At 39.6% G+C, this 19,208-nt stretch overlaps 1 protein-coding gene across 2 annotated transcripts in view; it reads left to right on the forward strand.

Annotated features, from left to right (window-relative positions):
• Positions 1–19,208, forward strand: part of CTNND2 (catenin delta 2) — a gene marked incomplete at its 5' end in the record, with an annotated part of 906,977 nt that overhangs the window by 487,119 nt on the left and 400,650 nt on the right. For both annotated transcript variants that reach the window (XM_080804204.1, XM_080804205.1), the window contains 2 exons: positions 2,047–2,081; positions 2,472–2,588. In XM_080804204.1, coding sequence (XP_080660330.1) covers positions 2,047–2,081; positions 2,472–2,588 — 152 coding nt within the window. The remainder of the gene's footprint in view (positions 1–2,046; positions 2,082–2,471; positions 2,589–19,208) is intronic.

The raw sequence follows: 19,208 nt of genomic DNA on the forward strand, positions 1-19,208 counted from the left end.
CGTCATGTAACACCAATAACTCTTTATCCGCCATCTGTCAGAAGAGCATTGTGGCCGACAGGAATTAGTGGAGCCGAGGTATACAGTCCGTCCTTCGTGAAGGGCTGTACTGGCCAAAGGAGTAGAACAGCTTAGAGACAGTAGTAAATCCTGGGGGGTGGAAAGAGAGACCATTTGTATCGTGTCAGAAAACTATTGTATCAGTTTCCCGGGGCTGCCATAACAAATTACCACAGCTGAGTGGCTTAAAACGACAACAACAAAAAAAATGCAGTCTCCCAGTGTTGGAGGCTGGAAGTTCAGAATCAAGGTGTCAGCAGGGCTGTGTTCCCTACGAAGGTTTGGGAGTTGGGGAGGATCATTCCTTATTTCTCCCAGGTTCTGATGGTTCTAGAAATTCTTTGATGGTTCCAGCCATGTCTTGGCTTATAGACGCAGAACTCCAATCTCTGTTTCCACTTTCCTATAACCCTCTCTTCTGTGTCTTTCTCCATTTCTATCCCTTAGAAGGACAGTTATCGTGGGATCTAGGATGATCTCTTCTGAAGACCTTTAACTTAATTACACCTGCAAATATGTTTTTTCCAATAAGTAGCCACACACAGTTTTCAGAGATTTAACGTGATCCTATCTTTTGGGGGTGAGGGGCACCATTCAGCCTATTACGAATATGAAAGCATTTTCTATTCCTGTTTAAAATGCCTCTTACTAACCGACCATGCATGCAGTTCTTAAAATACTGACTTTAGGATTACATTTCTGTTTTAAGTGTGAAACTTTGTAGTTCTATATTATCACTATATAGCTCGTACCTTTTTGATACAAGAAGAAGTTGCATTGGGTTGAATTTGTAAAGTCATCATTTCATATTTCATGTATCACTCCTGTCTATAGTTTTCACCGTGGTGAAACCATTTCCCAGTTTGCTAAAATGGATGGGTTGAGGAGCAAGATGCCCTGTAAAAGTCACTTGTCCCTTCAAGGACAATCCTTGTGTTCATGTATATCAGTCATAACTTTTTCAAACACTGATTTATTCCAGAATTCCCTTTTCCTTGTCCCTCTGTAAATGTATTCAGAAGCCGTCTCTGAGGTACAGATTAAAGGTCTCAAATCCACTTGCTGTTGAGGAACTGATGAGCTATTCACAGAAGCTCTTGATCAGAGTAAAGGTTTCAATGAAATGAGTGTAGAAAATCATTCTCAAAATGATACCTGTCAGTGATTGGTGTCTGGATTTCTTACCAATTATTGACATATGAAAAGGGGGCATGTGGAAAGTATTTGTATATATAATGAAAGAGTCATGCATATTTAGAAATTTTAAAGTTATTTATTTATTTAATAAATCATTTAAAAGTTACCTACGTTGCCTCCATAGATGAACCCCGGGTAGTGTCTTTGGTGTATCATGTACATGAACCACCCTTTCTACCTGGGTCATCGTATCAGATGTATTTGTAAAGTGACAATTTGGGAACTGTATATTCCCTGGGTGGTAAAGTTTTAAAATTTTTAAATTACTTCATTTAAACTAATAAACAGCTGAAAGGAACTGCTCATGTGACATGTCTAGAAGAAGGTATACATTTATCATATCTTCTTTGTAATGAACAAGGAGGCTATATCATTCCCGGACTATCTGACAATGTCTACATGAAACTGGCCAGCCTCATATTTTAAAGTTAACTAAAATTGGGTAGAATGGCATCTGTGTAGAAGCTATTGTAAGGGATGAGTAGAATAGGTTGGGCTTTGTGAAAAAAGAAAGGGTTGGGGGGGGAGCTAGCTACTCTCTGAAAATTACAGAATGGTGTCCGTTTATAACATGCTAGTACCTGTGATTAAAGAGATATATATCAAATGGATTAAAGTTAAGATTGCATCAGAACAGAATCTCTTTTCTCAGTAAAGATTAATAATTAAGTAATTAACAAAAGTCACGCCTTGGAGCCAGTAGTGTATTACTACTCTAATGCACTTCTGTGTCTTATAGCCCTTGGATTCTAACCAGTGCATTATACTTATGTGTTCTCTTTTTTACAGTTCAGCAGAAGAGCAGTTTCATTGGCAGTCACAAGGTAAGGCACGGTTTCTTGATGAAACTTACACTTACTTCTACATTGTGTCTTTATTGATTAATTTCCTTGTGAACTTTAGGAAAAGGCTCATAAAAATGGACACGATAACCCCACAACACTAAAATTAAATAATGATGTGATAGCTCATGATTTCCAAGAGTTATGTCCTCTAAATTCCCTAGAAACTTTTATGTTTTTCCTGGATACATGGAATTGGCTGGCCTTGGTTTTTGCTACTGGTCGACCAAGAATTACAGTGTGAAATCTAATGAGAACTTCACGGAGGAAATGTTTTTGGTTAGGATACTTTTTGTTATTAAAGAGTAGCCTAAAGCTTTACTAATAACAATGTCGTGTGTTCATTCATCACTTAAAAATATTGTATTTCAGATGGTCAAAAAGACATCGAAGACGAGCTTACAACAGGTCTTGAGCTGGTGGACTCCTGTATCAGATCACTGCAGGAATCAGGAATACTTGACCCACAGGATTATTCAACAGGTGAAAGTAAGTCAAGGGCTGATTATGCTTGTAGACCATTAAAATATAAAAGTGTTCTTTATTCTCATATAATTGACACAATGAGTCATATCTAGTAGGACCTCAGCCTGTATTTATACTTGTTTTATTCATTTCACTCCACTCTCCCCTAATTCCTCCCCACATTACCCCACCCCAAATCACATTAATTACAGGCTCTCTTAAATCAGTAATTGGCTCCTAGATCTCTCACCAATTACTGACATAGTGGTGATTCTCACCAATACTCTGGTCTCCTTTTTGGCATGTATCGAGACTATCACCATATATTTGTTTAATCAAACCAGTGTCTGCTTTAAAATTAACCATGAATGCATTACTTACACAGATCATTTTTGGTAAAGATCTTAACAGTATGACAATTACATAACAAAATAGAAAAACTCAATATAATATATGCAGTACTAAATACTTAGTATTATGCTATAGTACTGTACAATAACCCCTTATATTTCTATATGTGGCCATCTTGCATTGCATATTAACCTCAGCAGAATATTTTAAAATTTATTCATCTCCTCCTAATTATATATTTTTCAACCATAGTGGTTGAGGCTTAGGAATAAAAGTGCTATGAATTGAAACGAGACTCACTTTAATAAATCATAAAATTCTCTTGACTTAGTTAATAAAATCCCACAAAAAGCCAAAAATTAAATCATTAAAACATATATTACCCCAATCATTTTCTACACCAGAACTCATTGGAGCATTTTATTTTTTCATTTAAAAAAATAAAATTTCCTTGAATACCCACCAAGTTTTGTTATTTAAAAGGAAGATGTAAGAATAAGATAGCATTCTGATCTTGAAACCATTAAATTTACACATTAGTTCACTTTCTCTATGATTTTTATAATACCACTACTCTTAGGATAACATCATTTTGAGTATCTAAATGCATTTGAACCGATAGGTGTTCCCTCAATAAAACTCCTAAAATAAGATACATGATTTGTAGTATCCTTGTCCTCTGCATTTTATATTTAAAAATGTAGAATTATTATTTCTCTTTCAGAGTCAATAAATATATCTCCCTTTAGGGGTAGTTGCAGTTAGAGTTACACTTAATTAATATTTGAGGCCAGTTTATTCAAGTAAAGAAAACAAAGGTAAAATAAAATGTGCCTTGGGAGCAGGGGTGATATTAGATATTACATTTTCCCTATAATAATAGAGAAGCATATTCTATCATGAATTTCGGAGAGGGGATAACCTTCAATACCCAGAAGGTGCAGAAAAAAGAAGGAAAAAGTAAAATAAGAGACAAACCAGTTAATATGGAAGGGATGGATAGGTGAGCACACTCAATTATTTGAAAAGGATAAAAATGCAATTTTGTAATAAACAAAGATAAAATAATTATGTTTATAAGGGACACACTCGTATTAATGAAATAAACGTTGAAGTTACAGGAGCAAAGTAGCAACAGCAAATACCACAAACACAAACTGGGACTGGGAAGAATTTGTAGATGAAGTGGAATTTAATGCAGAAGCCCTAAGCAGGGATCAAGAAGAATTATTTAAGTGAAAATGTCTTGACTTTTAAAGACGCACTAAAAAGTGAACATGATGTAGCAAACAATATAGTGTCTGGATGTTAGAAAAAAATTATTGAGAATGAAAGGAGAAATCAGTAAAAAAAAAAAAATTCTATTGTGAACATGTCAGTGCACATGTCTCAGAATCAGAATATTAGAAGTAAAAGATGCATAAAATTGAAATAAATAATTAACAAACCAATATAACAAATATATTTAAAAAGTTAGGGGTGCCTGCATGGGTCAGTGGGTTAAGCATCCACGTTCAGCTCAGGTCTCGATCTCAGGGTCCTGGGATCGAGCCCCACATCAGGCTCTCTGCTCAGCAGGGAGCCTGCTTCCCCCTCCCTCTCAGCCTGCCTCTCTGCCTACTTGTGATCTCTGTCTGTCAAATAAATAAATAAAATCTTTAAAAAAATAAAATAAAAAGTTAAATCCACTGAATGATAATATATATTTGTTATACATGTTATACAGGAGATATTTGTTTATTTTTTTAAAGATTTTATTTATTTATTTGATAGAGAGAGACACAGCAAGAGGGGGAACACAGGCAGGGGAAGTGGGAGAGGGAGAAGCAGGCTTCCTGCCAAGCAGAGAGCCTGATGTGGGGCTCAATCCCAGGACCCTGGGATCATGACTTGAGTCGAAGGCAGATGCTTAAGGACTGAGCCCCCCGGGCATGCCCCAGGGGATGCCTATAAAACCTGATCAGCTATTGGGCGGTAAAGAGAATCCTAAAAATTGAAAATTGTAGAGAGGCCACATTCTGTAATAATAGTCCAGTAAAAGGAAAGGTAAATAAAATGGTAAAATATATTCATGTTGAAATTAAGAAACATAATTTTGGATCTACTGAATCAAAATAGCAATAAAACAGAAAATTACATGCTATTTAAAAAGCAAATTAAGTAGCAATATTTTATAATGAAAACATAAGGGTATGGGGAAAAAACTGCACTCAGAATAAATCTTAACTTTATTGTTAAAAATAAAGACAAGGTAAAGGAATGTTGTACTCGTTGGGGGGAAACCTTAAAAACAGCTAAATAAGCTGAAAGAAGCTAGGAAGATGGGAATAATAAAAGCAATGTGGAGGGGCGCCTGGGTGGCTCAGAGGGTTAAGCCTCTGCCTTCGGCTCAGGTCATGATCTCAGGGTCCTGGGATCGAGCCCCGAATCGGGCTCTCTGCTCCGCAGGGAACCTGCTTCCCCCCCCCCACCTCTGCCTACCTCTCTGCCTACTTGTGATCTCTCTCTCTATGAAATAAATAAATAAAATCTTTAAAAAAACAAATGAAATAAAAATTAAAAATATAAGAGTAATGTGGAGATAAAGTAATATAAAGCAAAAGAGTAGAAGAGATAAATATAAGGAGAAAAGGAATAAATCTATGAACTTTTAAATAACTTCAAGTCAACTAATAACCCTGAGCTTTCCTAATTGAGACACTGTGCTATGCATGAGAGACATGGAATGAATTTTTAGTGTTCACTTTTGTTTTCCTGTAATACATGTTCAAAAATTATTTACAAAAGACATACCTTTGTTATAGGAACATTAAATACTCCAGTAGGGTTGTTTTTGTTTGTTTGTTTGTTTTGGGGTGTGTTTTTTTTTTTTTTTGGAATGTACTTGGCAACTGCCGAATTTTTGTCTTTCAGAAAGATTAGTTACTTCGTTGTATTATGTACTGGATTATCTTTTTGAAGACTCGTAGGATTTTAGCTGATTGTTTTTCTTGCAGGCCCCTGCCTCCTCGTTTGAGATAAGAAAAGTAACAAAGCAAACAAAACAAAAAACAGGTGATAAAATCACCACCCACAAATTTTATGCCAAAGGATCTGAGCCACAGTGAGATGTGGAATATTGTTATTCTTACGATACCTTTGTTCTTAACATTTCCAGGGTCACTTTGAGACTGAACTAATTGAGTAAAATTTAGGAGGTTCATTTAAAAATACTGAGTGGGGAACTATCATTTCAGGGATCAATTATGACTAATTTTAATTGTTTAGGTGGTCATAAAATAAAAGTCTCAATTGCTTTTGTATTTGTACCCAGCTGGGAAATAGAGTCTACTCGAAAGAGTAACACCGAAGAGATGTTAATTCTGGGACTATTGACAAAGGGGTGGGCAAGATTAAGGGAAGAGACGATGTCTGGGGAAGTCCTCGGGGCGCAGCCGCAGAGGGAAGCCCTCACCACGGTTGGTCCTGAAGGAAAAGTCCAGGGAATAGTCCAGGCAGAGTCAAGAGGCAAGGCAGGAGCAGAAGAGTAAGTATCCTAACCTTCTCCTCCCACCTTCTGATGTCCTCGCGCCCCTTCTTGACCAAATCCAATCCTAAGCGAAAGAGCAGGGGACCCCGTGAGACAGTGTACGTGGAGACGAGGCCAGAGAAGACTGTGGGGAGCAAAGCAAATAATCAGCACAGCCTCCCATTAAGCAGTGGAACAGCAGACCATGTTTACGCTCTTGTTGTATCAACTGAACACATAGGTAGTGACTTTCTGACATATCTCATATAACGAGTGCGAGCCCGTCAGATTCTGAGTCCCCCGTTACGGTGATAACTCGATGGGTTCCTTCCTGGAAACGACATGAGATGGGTCATGTTGAACTGTACCCGACACACGGCCCTTGAGAGCCAGTCTCTTAGCCCTCTCTCAGAGCAGCACTAAACGCAGTCTAAAACCAGCTTGAAAGGGACTGGACAACCAGTCTCAACCCCCAAGCCCGCAGTGTTGAATTTGCTGTGTTTGAAGGCTTTTGTTATTTTTTGTTCGAAGGTCTGACTAAAATAAATTTGAAGCTTTGTAAATCCATCCTCTTGACCCTAAGGCAAGCAGAAACTGCTCTCCTATATTGACTATAGTTCATGTACTTATCCGTGTTTTCTAACACTTTGCATTTTTTAAAAAGTGCTATCCTAAACAGTATGTAAATCATGTGTACAACCTTCACCACCCTGCCACTATTTCGTGGCTGCCGGATGTGTAATTTCAGTTCTAACAAATGTGTGTCACAGGGTCACTGGGAGAATTTTTATCACTTTACTGGGGGGAAAATTACTGATAGAAAATTACTGATAGAAGCTCAGAGCCATTAGGTTCTCACATAATATACAGCTTGACCTGAACTGCTATGGACTAAGCACCTTTTTTAATCCATGCATCTTGGGAGATAGAACCTCAGAGATAAGGGTGATACATCTTACCCCAAAATTAACAAAAAGATTTGCCAACCAAAATCAGAAATAGAATGGACAACTTGGGAGAAAATGACTTACATGTTTGTAGACAATGTTAATTTGCTTAAATATTGTATTTTGAAATAGTAATTATTTCTATCTGTAGCATATTGACAAATTAAAATTCCACCATGTTCTCAAAAATCCCAGCATTCAGGAGGGAAAAGAAAAAAGAAAAACTTAGGAACTTAATATATTCTGAATGTTATGGTAAAAAAAAAAAGAAATGTTGTTCTGAGGTTTCAAATCAGAATATGTTCAAAAAAATCAAGAATCAGTCTTGTAGGTTACTGTTCTGAGCAGATAGAATATAAATAGAATAATCATACATAGTTGGACAGAGTTGAATATATTATTTACTGTTGATTTACAATCTGTCATTTTTATTTAATTGCTGTGATTATACTTAATTGTTATGTAGTGAGAAAATTGTTGAGGGATCAAGTTACTATGATGCTGAAAATATGACTCAATATATTCTTATTCAGTAATAATAGTAAAGGTAAGAGCCATCCTTATGAAGTGAATATTTTCATAATTCCTCGTAAGCCAAAGTGGCTTAAGAGTATATGGTTTTTAAAATAATTAAAATAATCAAAATGATAAATATATTGAGCTTGTGGCTTACAATATTGATATGCTCAGGGAAGAGAACTGGTTTCTTTTATTTCCTGTTATGGTGGAAACTAATCCTTAGTTAAACCCAACTTAGAGCTTCTGGGGAGGGGTACAAGGTTACCCATCCCACCTTGGAGTCAGAAGCCCTGGGTTTAAGTCCTGATGCTCCCACCGTCCATTCTACCTGTGGTTGAAGACTTTCATCTAGACTCTGGAGACCCCAAGTCTTTCCCTGGAAATGCATTTATTCAAGTTAGTTGAGTTCATCCTTGGATTGCTCATTTCCTGTGAAATCACTTTGGATTTTGAAATGCAAATGAGACAATCTCCTTTCCAGCAGTTTGTCATGGTTCCAAGTCTAAAATTGTCCTTAGATGCTATGTGCATCCATTTGTTTCCTCTCAGAATTCACTCACGCTAACTTCCTCCACTACCTTTGGTGTTGTAGGGCCAATAGGGAGTTAACAGTAGCAGAAATGGAAAATACGAGCAAAAGTCAAGGGAAAACACCCAGGTGGCACACAGGACGTAGGAATACCCTCCTAGAAGCTATAAGTAATTTCCCTTCCAGATACTCCCTCGACCTGGTTTTCAACGAACGTTCAATTTCTTTTTCTTTGATTTCCTTCTATCACAGAGATGTGTAAAAAAATCTTTGGACTCTTCCAGTGTTCTCCTGTGGAAGGAGGGGATTTAAAATTTTATACAGCATATGTATAGTTCTAAAACTTTTAATTGCCTGTATCTTAAAAAGAATATAGATGAATGCAAGTCCATAACTAACTAACTAACTAAATAAATAAATAAAGGCAGGTTATATTTTTTCCAGAGAAGCAAACGTGGGAAGTGAAGGGGTAGACAAAGGCATAAAGTACCAAGTGTCCCTTCTCTATCCCTGATGCAAGGGAGAACATGAAACGAATTTCTCATTAAAGACATCATTCCCCAGGGCACCTGGGTGGCTCAGTCGGTTAAGCATCCAGTTCTTGATTTCAACTCAGGTCTTGATCTCAGGGTTGAGTTCAAGCTCTGAGTTGGACTCTGTGCTATGCATGGAGCCTATCTAAACAAAACAAAACAACAAAACAAAACCCCCATCATTTCCACCTGTGTTTGTAGGGTATCCTGGAATCAAGCACAAAGTTTAAAGCCTGATGGAAATTTTTAATTGAAAAGAAATGGGTTTTGAAATTGTCAAGGCGCCTCAGGTGCCCAGAACACAAATACGAGGATCAAACAAAAGCCGGTGAAAGTGAGGAAAGTATCAGAACTCACGTGCGTATGAGAAAACTTACATGTGTACCTCTTATTCCAAGTAAGTTTAAGCTGACAAATTTATCGGGAAGCCATAAGGAAGAAATGGCCACTATAAATGGAAGTGATTAGTAGTTCCATTTAAACAAAAGTCAAGAAAAGGCAGAGAGGCTGAAAGCTTCCATGAGAAAGTCAGAGCCAGCACACTTTTTCTCAGGGGACAGTGAAAGAAGTGGTATCCTGGTAATACCCAGCAGAGACGTCTTGTGGGATTCCCAGAGAAGTTCCAGCATGAACACTGGCCATGATCAAACAAGTCACTTCAACAGCAACTGATGTAATCAGCTCTTAACATGCTGGGGCTTTATTGTATCGCTAGAGCACAGGTGGGTGTTATGGTCATTCATTTTAAAATGTATGTGTTAAATACTTATTCAAAGCACCACAAAGAGTCTCTGCCCTTGTGGCATTTGCATGCTAGGCAGAGAAGACTGAAATCAAGCAATTTGAAGACTACAAGGTCAAGTAAACAATTGCTATAAGCGATGACAACGTCAGTAAGAGGCAGCGTAGAATAGGGTTCTCAGCGTGTACTTGGGAATCCTGGGGTGTCCTGAGACCCTTTATTTATGCCAAGGCATAAATTTTCACAATAATCCTATGAGCGTTACTTGCCTTTCCATGGTCATTACCATACCTGAGGGTAAGAAAGTCTCACAAGAACAGAGTCAGTGGAGCTTTCCAGAATCTCCATTTTGGTGATGGCATCATTGCCCTCTGTTTTTAAAACATTTTTCATTTTTAAAGCAGTAAATAGCATTCTATACCACCCATATAAATAAAAGCTCTTTGTGGTCCTCAGGGATTTTTAAGAGCGTGGAAGTGCTATGAGAGCTCCAGTTTTGAGAGAATAATCAAAGGGGCCAGGAGGATGTCCCTGTGAAAGATGTCAGGAACAGGGACCTGAAAATATGCGCAGGCAAGCCCCGCAGATTTCTAAGGAAAAGTCTTTGATTTGTGGCAAATAAAATGCTGGTTCTTTAAGTCAGTATATTCCACAAATTACAGAGCTTTCAGGATTTAGCTTTTAAATTCTGTTTTCTTCCGAACTGATTTTTCTATTTCTTTTCACAATTATTCATAACAAGAAATATGAATCTATTATCTTTGGACAATTAATTTATGAAGAAATATGAATGATGCTCTTCCTCTCTGTGCTACATTAATTTTTTAAATGGTAAATACTCTGAAGATAAAACTTTACAAGAAAATAGTTGGGAATTGTAATGAGCTATAAAAAATGCTCTTCTGTGATTATAACATCATGTAAAAAATCCCATGCATAATAAAATTCTTAAGCTATACATTTTAAACTAAAGTTATACATTCGAAGTTCATTTTGTGATAAATGTCATTTTGTTCATTTCCCTCTATTGTATACAGCTGTAAAGAAACTAAGTGAGTTATTGCATAGTGTGAATGCAGTAACGACCTTCTATTTATTCATATACAATAGTCGAACTTGAAAAAGCCCACTAATTAAGCCAATAGCCTTGACTGAATCTAAATCAGCTTAAAAACTAAATGAGTACTTCTCTAATCCTGGGACCACTAGAGTTTTAATTTTCACATAAAGCATTACACATGGAAAGCAGGTGACCAGACAAAACTGATATTCTGCAGACAGACTTAGAAATGAAGGCTAGAAACACACCTGCCCATGGAACAGACACGTGGCTCGGAGCCGCCTTGCATGACAAGCCTCTCGAGCTTTTTCCCTCAGTTAATTTTAGGGATGGAGGATGGACATAACCACTATTTTCTGTGAAGTTCTTTGGTGAAACTCCTACTTAGGAGCTGTTAAAGTTACTAATGAAGATTAGAAGAAAATAACCAGTTTAACACCACCAAGCACCTCTTATTCCAAGTAAGTTTAAGCTGACAAATTTATCGGGAAGCCGTAAGGAAGAAATGGCCTCTATAAATGGAAGTGATTAGTAGTTCCATTTAAACAAAAGTCAAGGGGTGCCTGGGTGGCTCAGTCATTTACGCAACCGACCCTTTGTTTTGACTCAGGTCCTGATCTCGGTGGGTTGTGAGATCAAGCCCTGTATTGGTCTCCCTGCTCAGTGGGGAGTTTGCTTGAAGATTTTTCTCCCTTTGCCCGTCCCCCCACTTGCTTGCTCACTGTTTCTCAAGTAAATAAATAAATATTTTCAAAAAATAAACAAAAGTCAATATTTTTACTTGTGCAATTAGATATGACTCAAGTGCTTTGAGCTTATTCAAATCCATTTGGTAATCTGACAAATTTTCTCATTGACAACTTTTCTTATTGATTTTGTGATCTCTAAAGCCCATTTGTGTATGTATATATAATTTCCACCAACTACTTCTTTTATTCTAATGCAATATTTTCTATAAAAAAAAAAGATTTTCTTTTTCTGTTTATTTGATGTTGCTCTAAAAATTTACTCTCATTTATTTTTTTAAAAAAGTTTTATTTATTTATTTGACAGAGAGATCACAAGTAGGCAGAGAGGCAGGCGGGGGCGGGGGGTGGGGGGCAGAAAGCAGGCTCCCTGCTGAGCAGAGAGCCCAAAGCAGGGCTTGATCCCAGGACCCTGAGATCATGACCTGAGCTGAAGGCAGAGGCTTTAACCCACTGAGCCACCCAGGTGCCCCATAAAAATTTACTCTCATTTAAAGCACAATAATACTTAACCTTCAAATCATTTTTTTTTTCAGAGATAGAGCGTGTGCATAATGGTGGGTGGGGCAGAGGGGGAGGGAGAGAATCCCAAGTGGGCTTCATGCCCAGTGTGGAGCCCGACACAGGGCTGGATCTCACGACCCTGAGATCATGACCTGAACCAAAATCAAGAGTCAGATGCTTAACTGACTGAGCCACCCAGGCACCCAAACCTTCAAATCATTATTTAAATTAAAAATATATATATTTTATTTATTTATTTGTTCAGAGTGAAAAGGGAGAGCACAAGTACAGGAAGCAGCAGGCAGAGGGAGAGGGAGAGGCAGACTCCCTGCTGAGCAAGGACCCTAACTGGGGGACTCCATCCCAGAACCCTGGGATTATGACCTGAGCCGAAGGCGGCCACTCAACGGACAGAGCCCCCCAGGCGCCCCAACCTTCAAATCATTCTTAATCGTCCACAGAGACTGGTTGGCAAGAGCATGCAAGTGAGCGCAGACTCTGTCAGTTACAGATGTATGTGAACCTCGTGGGCAGTATTTCTCACGGTCTACATAAAGATAAGTTTCTGTATCATTTTGACAGAATCGATTTAACCTAAGAGTAAATGTCTCTAAATTTCCTGCCAAATGCACCTCTAAACAAAGCTACCAGTCAGGGGTCCGGTCCTGGACGTGTCCCCCAGTTTGCGTGTTTATTATTCCTTTGATAATCCTGAACTAACAGCCTCAACAAAACGTTCATGGAGTCCCTGTTTGAGGCATTGCCTGATTCTAATAGTTTATCTTAGCGCATTCCTCTTAGTAGCACTTTTCTCTTTCATGGTAAAAATGATCCTTTGGAATTAAATCGGTAACTTAACCACCCCTTAGACTCCCGGTCTGATTCTTGCGGCTTCGGCGCCCACTATTGGTGACTTTGGTAGCTACATCTCTGTCCTAAATCGTCACTTTCACATAATCAAACTTGGATCTTGGAAATTACGTAAGACCTAGGAAGATTCAGTTTGTCGGGTGATGTTTGAGCCAGTATTGAAATCAAGCCCTTTCTAACTATGTAAATCCCCACCATCTCCTCCAACTCTGTAATGCAAAAAGTAAGCCCATCTTGCTCCAAAACAACACGGCCGCAACCCACACCAATTTTCCTTCTGGGGAATGTCGCATCGTTGGGAGTTTCTGCTTTCCCACTCTCGTTTGTGACTATTTGCTGGGTTCTGGGACAGATGCTCAACCAAAGTGGGCCAGAGTTAGCAAGTCCCAGTAAATCATCTTAACGTTAACTTGTAGAAAGAGAAGGCATGTGCCTGATGATGACAAGGGGGTCCTGTCTGTGGGGTTTTCTGAGGAGCCTCCCAAGCTCCCGTGGCAGTGCTCCCAATTAGCCGAACAGTGGTGTCACCTGGGCTCTCCTTCACTCCTGCCCACTTAGTCACTAAGTCCCCTTGAGCTTTTCTTTTAAGATGTCTCTTAACTGTGCGCCTCTCTCCCCCTTCCTAAAGTAGCCACCAGTTAAGATTTGCTCAGTTACCAAGAGTTTCCTTTCTCCTCGTGCTGCAGGAAATCCCTGGTCCTAGTCTCTCCCTTATCTGCGTAGAGCCCTGCTGCCTTCATTGCACATGTTCAGAATTCTGCTTCCGTCCTATTACCCTCTTTCTGGAGAACCTGTTGCTGTGTAATACTGTACAAATCTCTGTTAAGTCACTCAGATTCCTCCGAGTGGTCTGTTCAGAGGGTTATAGCAGCATGGTGGGGTAAGGTGGATTTTCTTGGAGCTCTCAGGCATCAGGGCAGGCTGCATGGAGGAAGTGGCATTTAAACGGCTCTTTAAGGATGAGCTTTGAGGTTGACAGAGAAAGGGATCTCAGGCTGAGGGGACAGAAAGAACATTTGCTTTCTTGTCTCTTGGCTTGGACAACCAGGTTTTGTTTGGGTTTGTTTTTAATTTCAAGCAGGCCATTTTAATGATCTATGCCTCGAATATCTCATTTATAAAATGAAAGCTCATGAGGTATTGAAGGAGAATGTTAAGTGATATATGGGACCATACTGTAATAAGGTTTTCAGGACAAACAAATCCCAATCAAGGTTTTATTATGATCAGACCATGTGGCTATGTAATTAGAGAATTAGATACTAATACTAAAAACTGACACTTGTAAAGCAGTTTATAGTTTTCCAAGCGCTTTCACATCCATTATCTCATTAGGTGCTCAAATTGGCCCATTACTAAAATTTGTGGAGGCAGAATGTCAGAGTGTGGTTAAGAACACATGCTCTGAAGCCAGACACCTGGCGTGCTCGCAGCCCACTGTTTGGTCTCAATTGGTGCGACCCTCAGTCCCGTTGACTTAAAGGGGGATGATGGCACCTTCTTCCCTGGGCCTTTTTGAAGATGCGGTGAGCTAACAGGTATCAGCTGCTCTGGACAGTCCCTAGAACTTAGCCAGTACTTGGTGAAGGTCAGCTGGTATCACCGGCCCTTCTCTGTACTCATCATGTCCCTTTCATAAACACAGAGGTCCACTGAGTCCTGGTCCTGGATTTTGTGGCTACAGAATGACTTAGCAATGCCACTCTGTACGCTTCTGGCCTTTTCCACGTTATTGCAAGACGCAAAACGTTATTGCAAAACTTCATCCATAGTTGAATGAAGGTTCACTGTTTTCTGGGACTGATATTTAGTTAAAGCAGGCAAGAATTAGCAATTTCAGAAGTAGTCTCTTTAAACCTGTGCAAACAGAGTAAGAGTGTATCATCATGAAAACTCTTTAATTTCTAGCTCAGTTAAGAAGAAACGGTATATGATAGCGTATATGCTAATACGATCTACAAGTGAGTCTAAATTTTTATGTAGAAAATTAGCCTTTCAAGCTTTCTACCTGTTGAGGCCGACCTCTGTCCCACTGATGGTGGACAGCAAGCTTCCCCAGCCAACAACCAGAGTCTCTAAGGAGAGGTTCATTGGAGAAGTACCCCAGCCTGGGGCATGAAGATTTCTCCTGCAAACAAATTCGCTTCTCTTTAGGGGAGAATTTTTCAACCTTAAAATATCGGTCTGTGTCAAGGACTTAATGCTGCTTGGATGGCAAACAGCAGCTATTCCTGGACTTGGGGATAAAAGATGAGGATTCGAGCCTCATTTTCATTTTTTCCAAGCGTGTGACACTGGCTGACCAACCACTCATCCTCTCCACGCTTCTCTTTTGATTTCTGAGAAATCATGAAAATGACTCAAGGAGAATTTTTTTTTTACAAATTGCTGTGTGGTTTCTAGTCAATTGATGACGTTGGAGACACTGAGATATTATTGAGATACTGACATTACACAAAAGAGACATGACTGCAGGTATCTCTCTAGGGTCCCTGGCTTGTTTTATGCCCCTCAACTCTGTCGTTCCGTTAGACGTTCTCCCCTCTGTCCAGCTGGAACTATTGTGTCTTGATCAGATCAAGGACACATACTGTCTTGAATTTTACCTGTTTATCAGATGATTGTTTCGTCTCTTCTTCCTGGCACCCTTGGACTGAGTCCTATCGAGCAGACCCCTGGGCTCAGCTGTCCCATGATGGGGAAGGGCCAGAATGAGCAGAGATCACAGTCAGCGCCCTGGAGGCGTACTCATACCGGAGGGTAACTTGCTTTCGGTGACGTGGTAGAACATGGTGATCCACTGCCGCTCATAGTTCAGGTTTCTTCTGGAACAATTAATTACACGAAAGACAACATTCAGTTTCCCTACATGGAATTTGAAAGCCCAGGCTCTTCTCTCCACAACTTAAAAAACCCTCTTCCACCATCCTCGTCCCCCAGGAGATATGCTTTGTCTCCTCACGACTGTGGTCTGATATTACCTCTGGCCCAAGCCTCTAGTCAAGACTTGATGGAAAGTCAAAAGTTCCGGAGAGGGGGAAAAAAAACACACCATAATTTAAGGCCCAAGACTGTAAGTGCTTTAGAAACCTCTGGAAAATTTGTATTTTCTACCTCAATGCACAGTAATGTTAATAAAGGTCATCAAGAGTTAGTTATATGTAAATTTGACTTCCATTATAAAGTAATTAAGGATTATCCTATAATTTTAACCTTTTTCATATTTTCACATAGCTTTGCTCTCTAAAATTGGAATGAATAAATGCTATTCATCTGAAACCTAGTGAGCAACGGAAATCATTCGAAAAGGCACACACTGTTTCGGCTGTTGTCCTGACGGTTTCGCCCTTGCCAGGTGACATGTCAGTGCTGTAATATTATGATACATTGCTCATTGTTGCAATTACCTGTGTCAGACTGCATCTAGGTCTCGTGCTTGAGATGTGTGAACGAAGTAATGAGATAGAGAATCTCGGTTTGTTTTCGTTGAGTATGGATCAAATACACGACTGACTCTGTAAAAGTTGAGCCAATCTGATTATTTCATGATGTATGTTTCAGGAGCACACAAATCACCTTTTTAATTGAAATGCCCTTGGAAAGGGACTTTAAATTGCCACTTTAAGATCCCTCATGGAAAGCATTTGTAGGTTTCTGGTGATAATTTTATGAATCTATTTGGAATTTACAAAATTGTTGGACTTGCTACTACAGAGGCTAGAAAGTTCCTCAGAGCGAAGACATAGAGTCTTCTTAAAAGACAAATAACCAGGACCCATGGTTCTCTTGCTTTATAGATTATGTCCCACTACTGAGGCGCCTGGGTGGCTCAGTCGGTTAAGCATCTGCCTTCGGCTCAGGTCGTGATCCTGGGGCCCTGGGATGGAGTCCTACGTCAGGCTCCCTGCTCACCGGGGAGCCTGCTTCTCCCTCTCTGCCCCTCCTCACTGCTTCTGCGTGCACGTGCTCTCACTCTTTCTTTTGCTGTCTCTCAGATAAATAAATATGTATTATTAATATGTATTATTAATATTTGTATTAATTATATAATACATAACCCATAATATGTAATTGTATAATATGTCAATTGTGAATTATTAATATTTATTTATCAAAAATAAATATATTTTTAAAAATATTATGTCCAACTATTTAGAAGAAGCTAAGATTTTGCTTTATTTGATTTCATTTTACTGGCATTTCCAAAGGTCTGTGCACTGTTGTATCTGTTTCAACTTTCACCGCCCTGGAGATGTGCTATCATAGGGGAGGGGGCATGGCCAGGGAAAGCCATTACCTTGGAGGAGAAAGCAGCAGCCAAAGGAAGTCTCAGTGGGAAGCTGCCCATTGTCAGGTAGAGTGGTGACCAGGGACTTTAAAGGGCCTTTGCTCTTTGAGGAGCGCTCACTCTCCTCCACGGATCTGTGATCTTCAGGAGGGTATCGACCGAGGGGAAGGTCTTTGGCCACAGTTTGTTACTGGTTCCCCAGTAGCTCCCTCTTCTTCCTCCTCCTTGCAGCGTCACCCTCTGGCCCTGCCCACATCACCCCGGCTCCTCTTCCTTCCACAGGCCCTCCTCTCTCTCAGCCTGGCCCTCGCCTGAGTCTCTTGACTCTGTCTCTGTGTCTCAAAGTTTCCCCAGCAGCAGTGGGGACAATATGTCCCTGGCAACCACAATGGAACTTTGACTACCCTCCCCATAGAGACGTCGTATTTCTGGTGATTAGGCCTATAATACTATCCGTATGGATTAAACGATTTTTTGCAGGCTATTGCAAACTTCACCATCTGGTATATACTGGTTGCTTGGGACTCTAGTTTCTAAGTTACCAGAAAAAGGATTGCGATTGTACTTTTGTTATGCCCTTCATGATGAAAGTGGGACTGGATAGGAACATTTTTATATCCTTGCTTGACTTTTTTCCAGATTTCAAAACACCCAGTCTTACCTGTATTGGTTAATTGGCTTATTATTCAGTATCTAATGGTGAGAATGTATGTTTGCATTGTTCAGAAGCCTCACCAGGGAATTAGAGGGAAGGTGGGAGAAGTTCTTAAATGGCCATCGCTACAGGAACTGATGCTTTTTAAGGAAGACACCTTATTTTAATACAAAAAAGAAAAGGCCTGTTGCACGTCGAGTCTGTGGTCTCATTGGAAAGAAAGCCGTGTTATAGTCTTGAGAAGAAAGAAGTGAGGAACTTGAAATTTGCCCACATTGATTAGAAATGATACTATGGTCTAAAACAGCCAACAAGGGAGCTTAAGGATGGGTTAATGATTATACAATAGTCTATGTGTAGGGACACCTGGGTGGCTCAGTTGGTTAAGCAGCTGCCTTTGGCTCAGGTCATGATCCCGGCGTCCTGGGATCGAGTCCCACATCAGGCTCCTTGCTCTGCACGGAGCCTGCTTCTCCCTCTGCCACTCTGTCTGCCTGTGCTCTCTCTCTCTCTCTCTCTCTGAAAAATAAATAAATAAAATCTTTAAAAAAAAAATAGTCTATGTGTATAAAATTATGCTCTTTCAAAAAAGGAAGCGGCCTCACTATGGTTAAGAGAGCATGAGAAAGCTTGGGTTGCCAAGTCCTTCCCGCCCAGCTCCCTCTACTGGCCCCAGACCCCTCTCCAGCCACACAATGGAATATAGCAAGTGCATACACGCTTCCTACTTCTCTGAACTCCCATAGTGACTAGGAAATGAGATTAAAGAAATTTGCTTGAAAAGACAATGAGCAAACTTTTGTGAGGATCCCATCTAAACAGAATGGAAGAAGATACAGCACAGCCTCTGATACAAATTATAATTAAATAGTGCGGCCAGGCACTGGATCTCATTTCTCCATCACTCGTAATATCACTCACATTAACAGCACCAGCTTTAACACTGTATCTTCTCAGTGTTCTCCTACTGTGCACTGCTGTGATGGCAAAGATAACCAGCCGTCAGCTATCATGTGAAATCAGGGTGAATTCTCCATTGTTTGAAGACCTATTAATATTTTAAACACTGTCTACCCTTCAGGCACTGAGGTATTACATCACTATACAATACAATCTGCCACCGGTGGGAAGGTTTCGAGTGTTTTAGCATCCTGATAATTAAGTAGGAGATATAATTATATTAACACAATTAACGTGAACCAAAAGATAGACTTTGGAATTATTTCAAATGTTTCTGATATTGTGTAATCCAGAAATAACTACTAGGATTAACCAATTTGTCTCAAAAGAAATGTCTCTATGTAGGTCAGGATGAGATCATTTAAAAAAAAAAAAAAATCTACTCTTTTTGAGAACTTTTAAACCGCCAAAAAAAATCTCATTTAAGAGCCG

Source organism: Martes martes, assembly GCF_963455335.1.
Source record: "Martes martes genome assembly, chromosome: 5".
NCBI classification, from domain to species: domain Eukaryota; kingdom Metazoa; phylum Chordata; class Mammalia; order Carnivora; family Mustelidae; genus Martes; species Martes martes.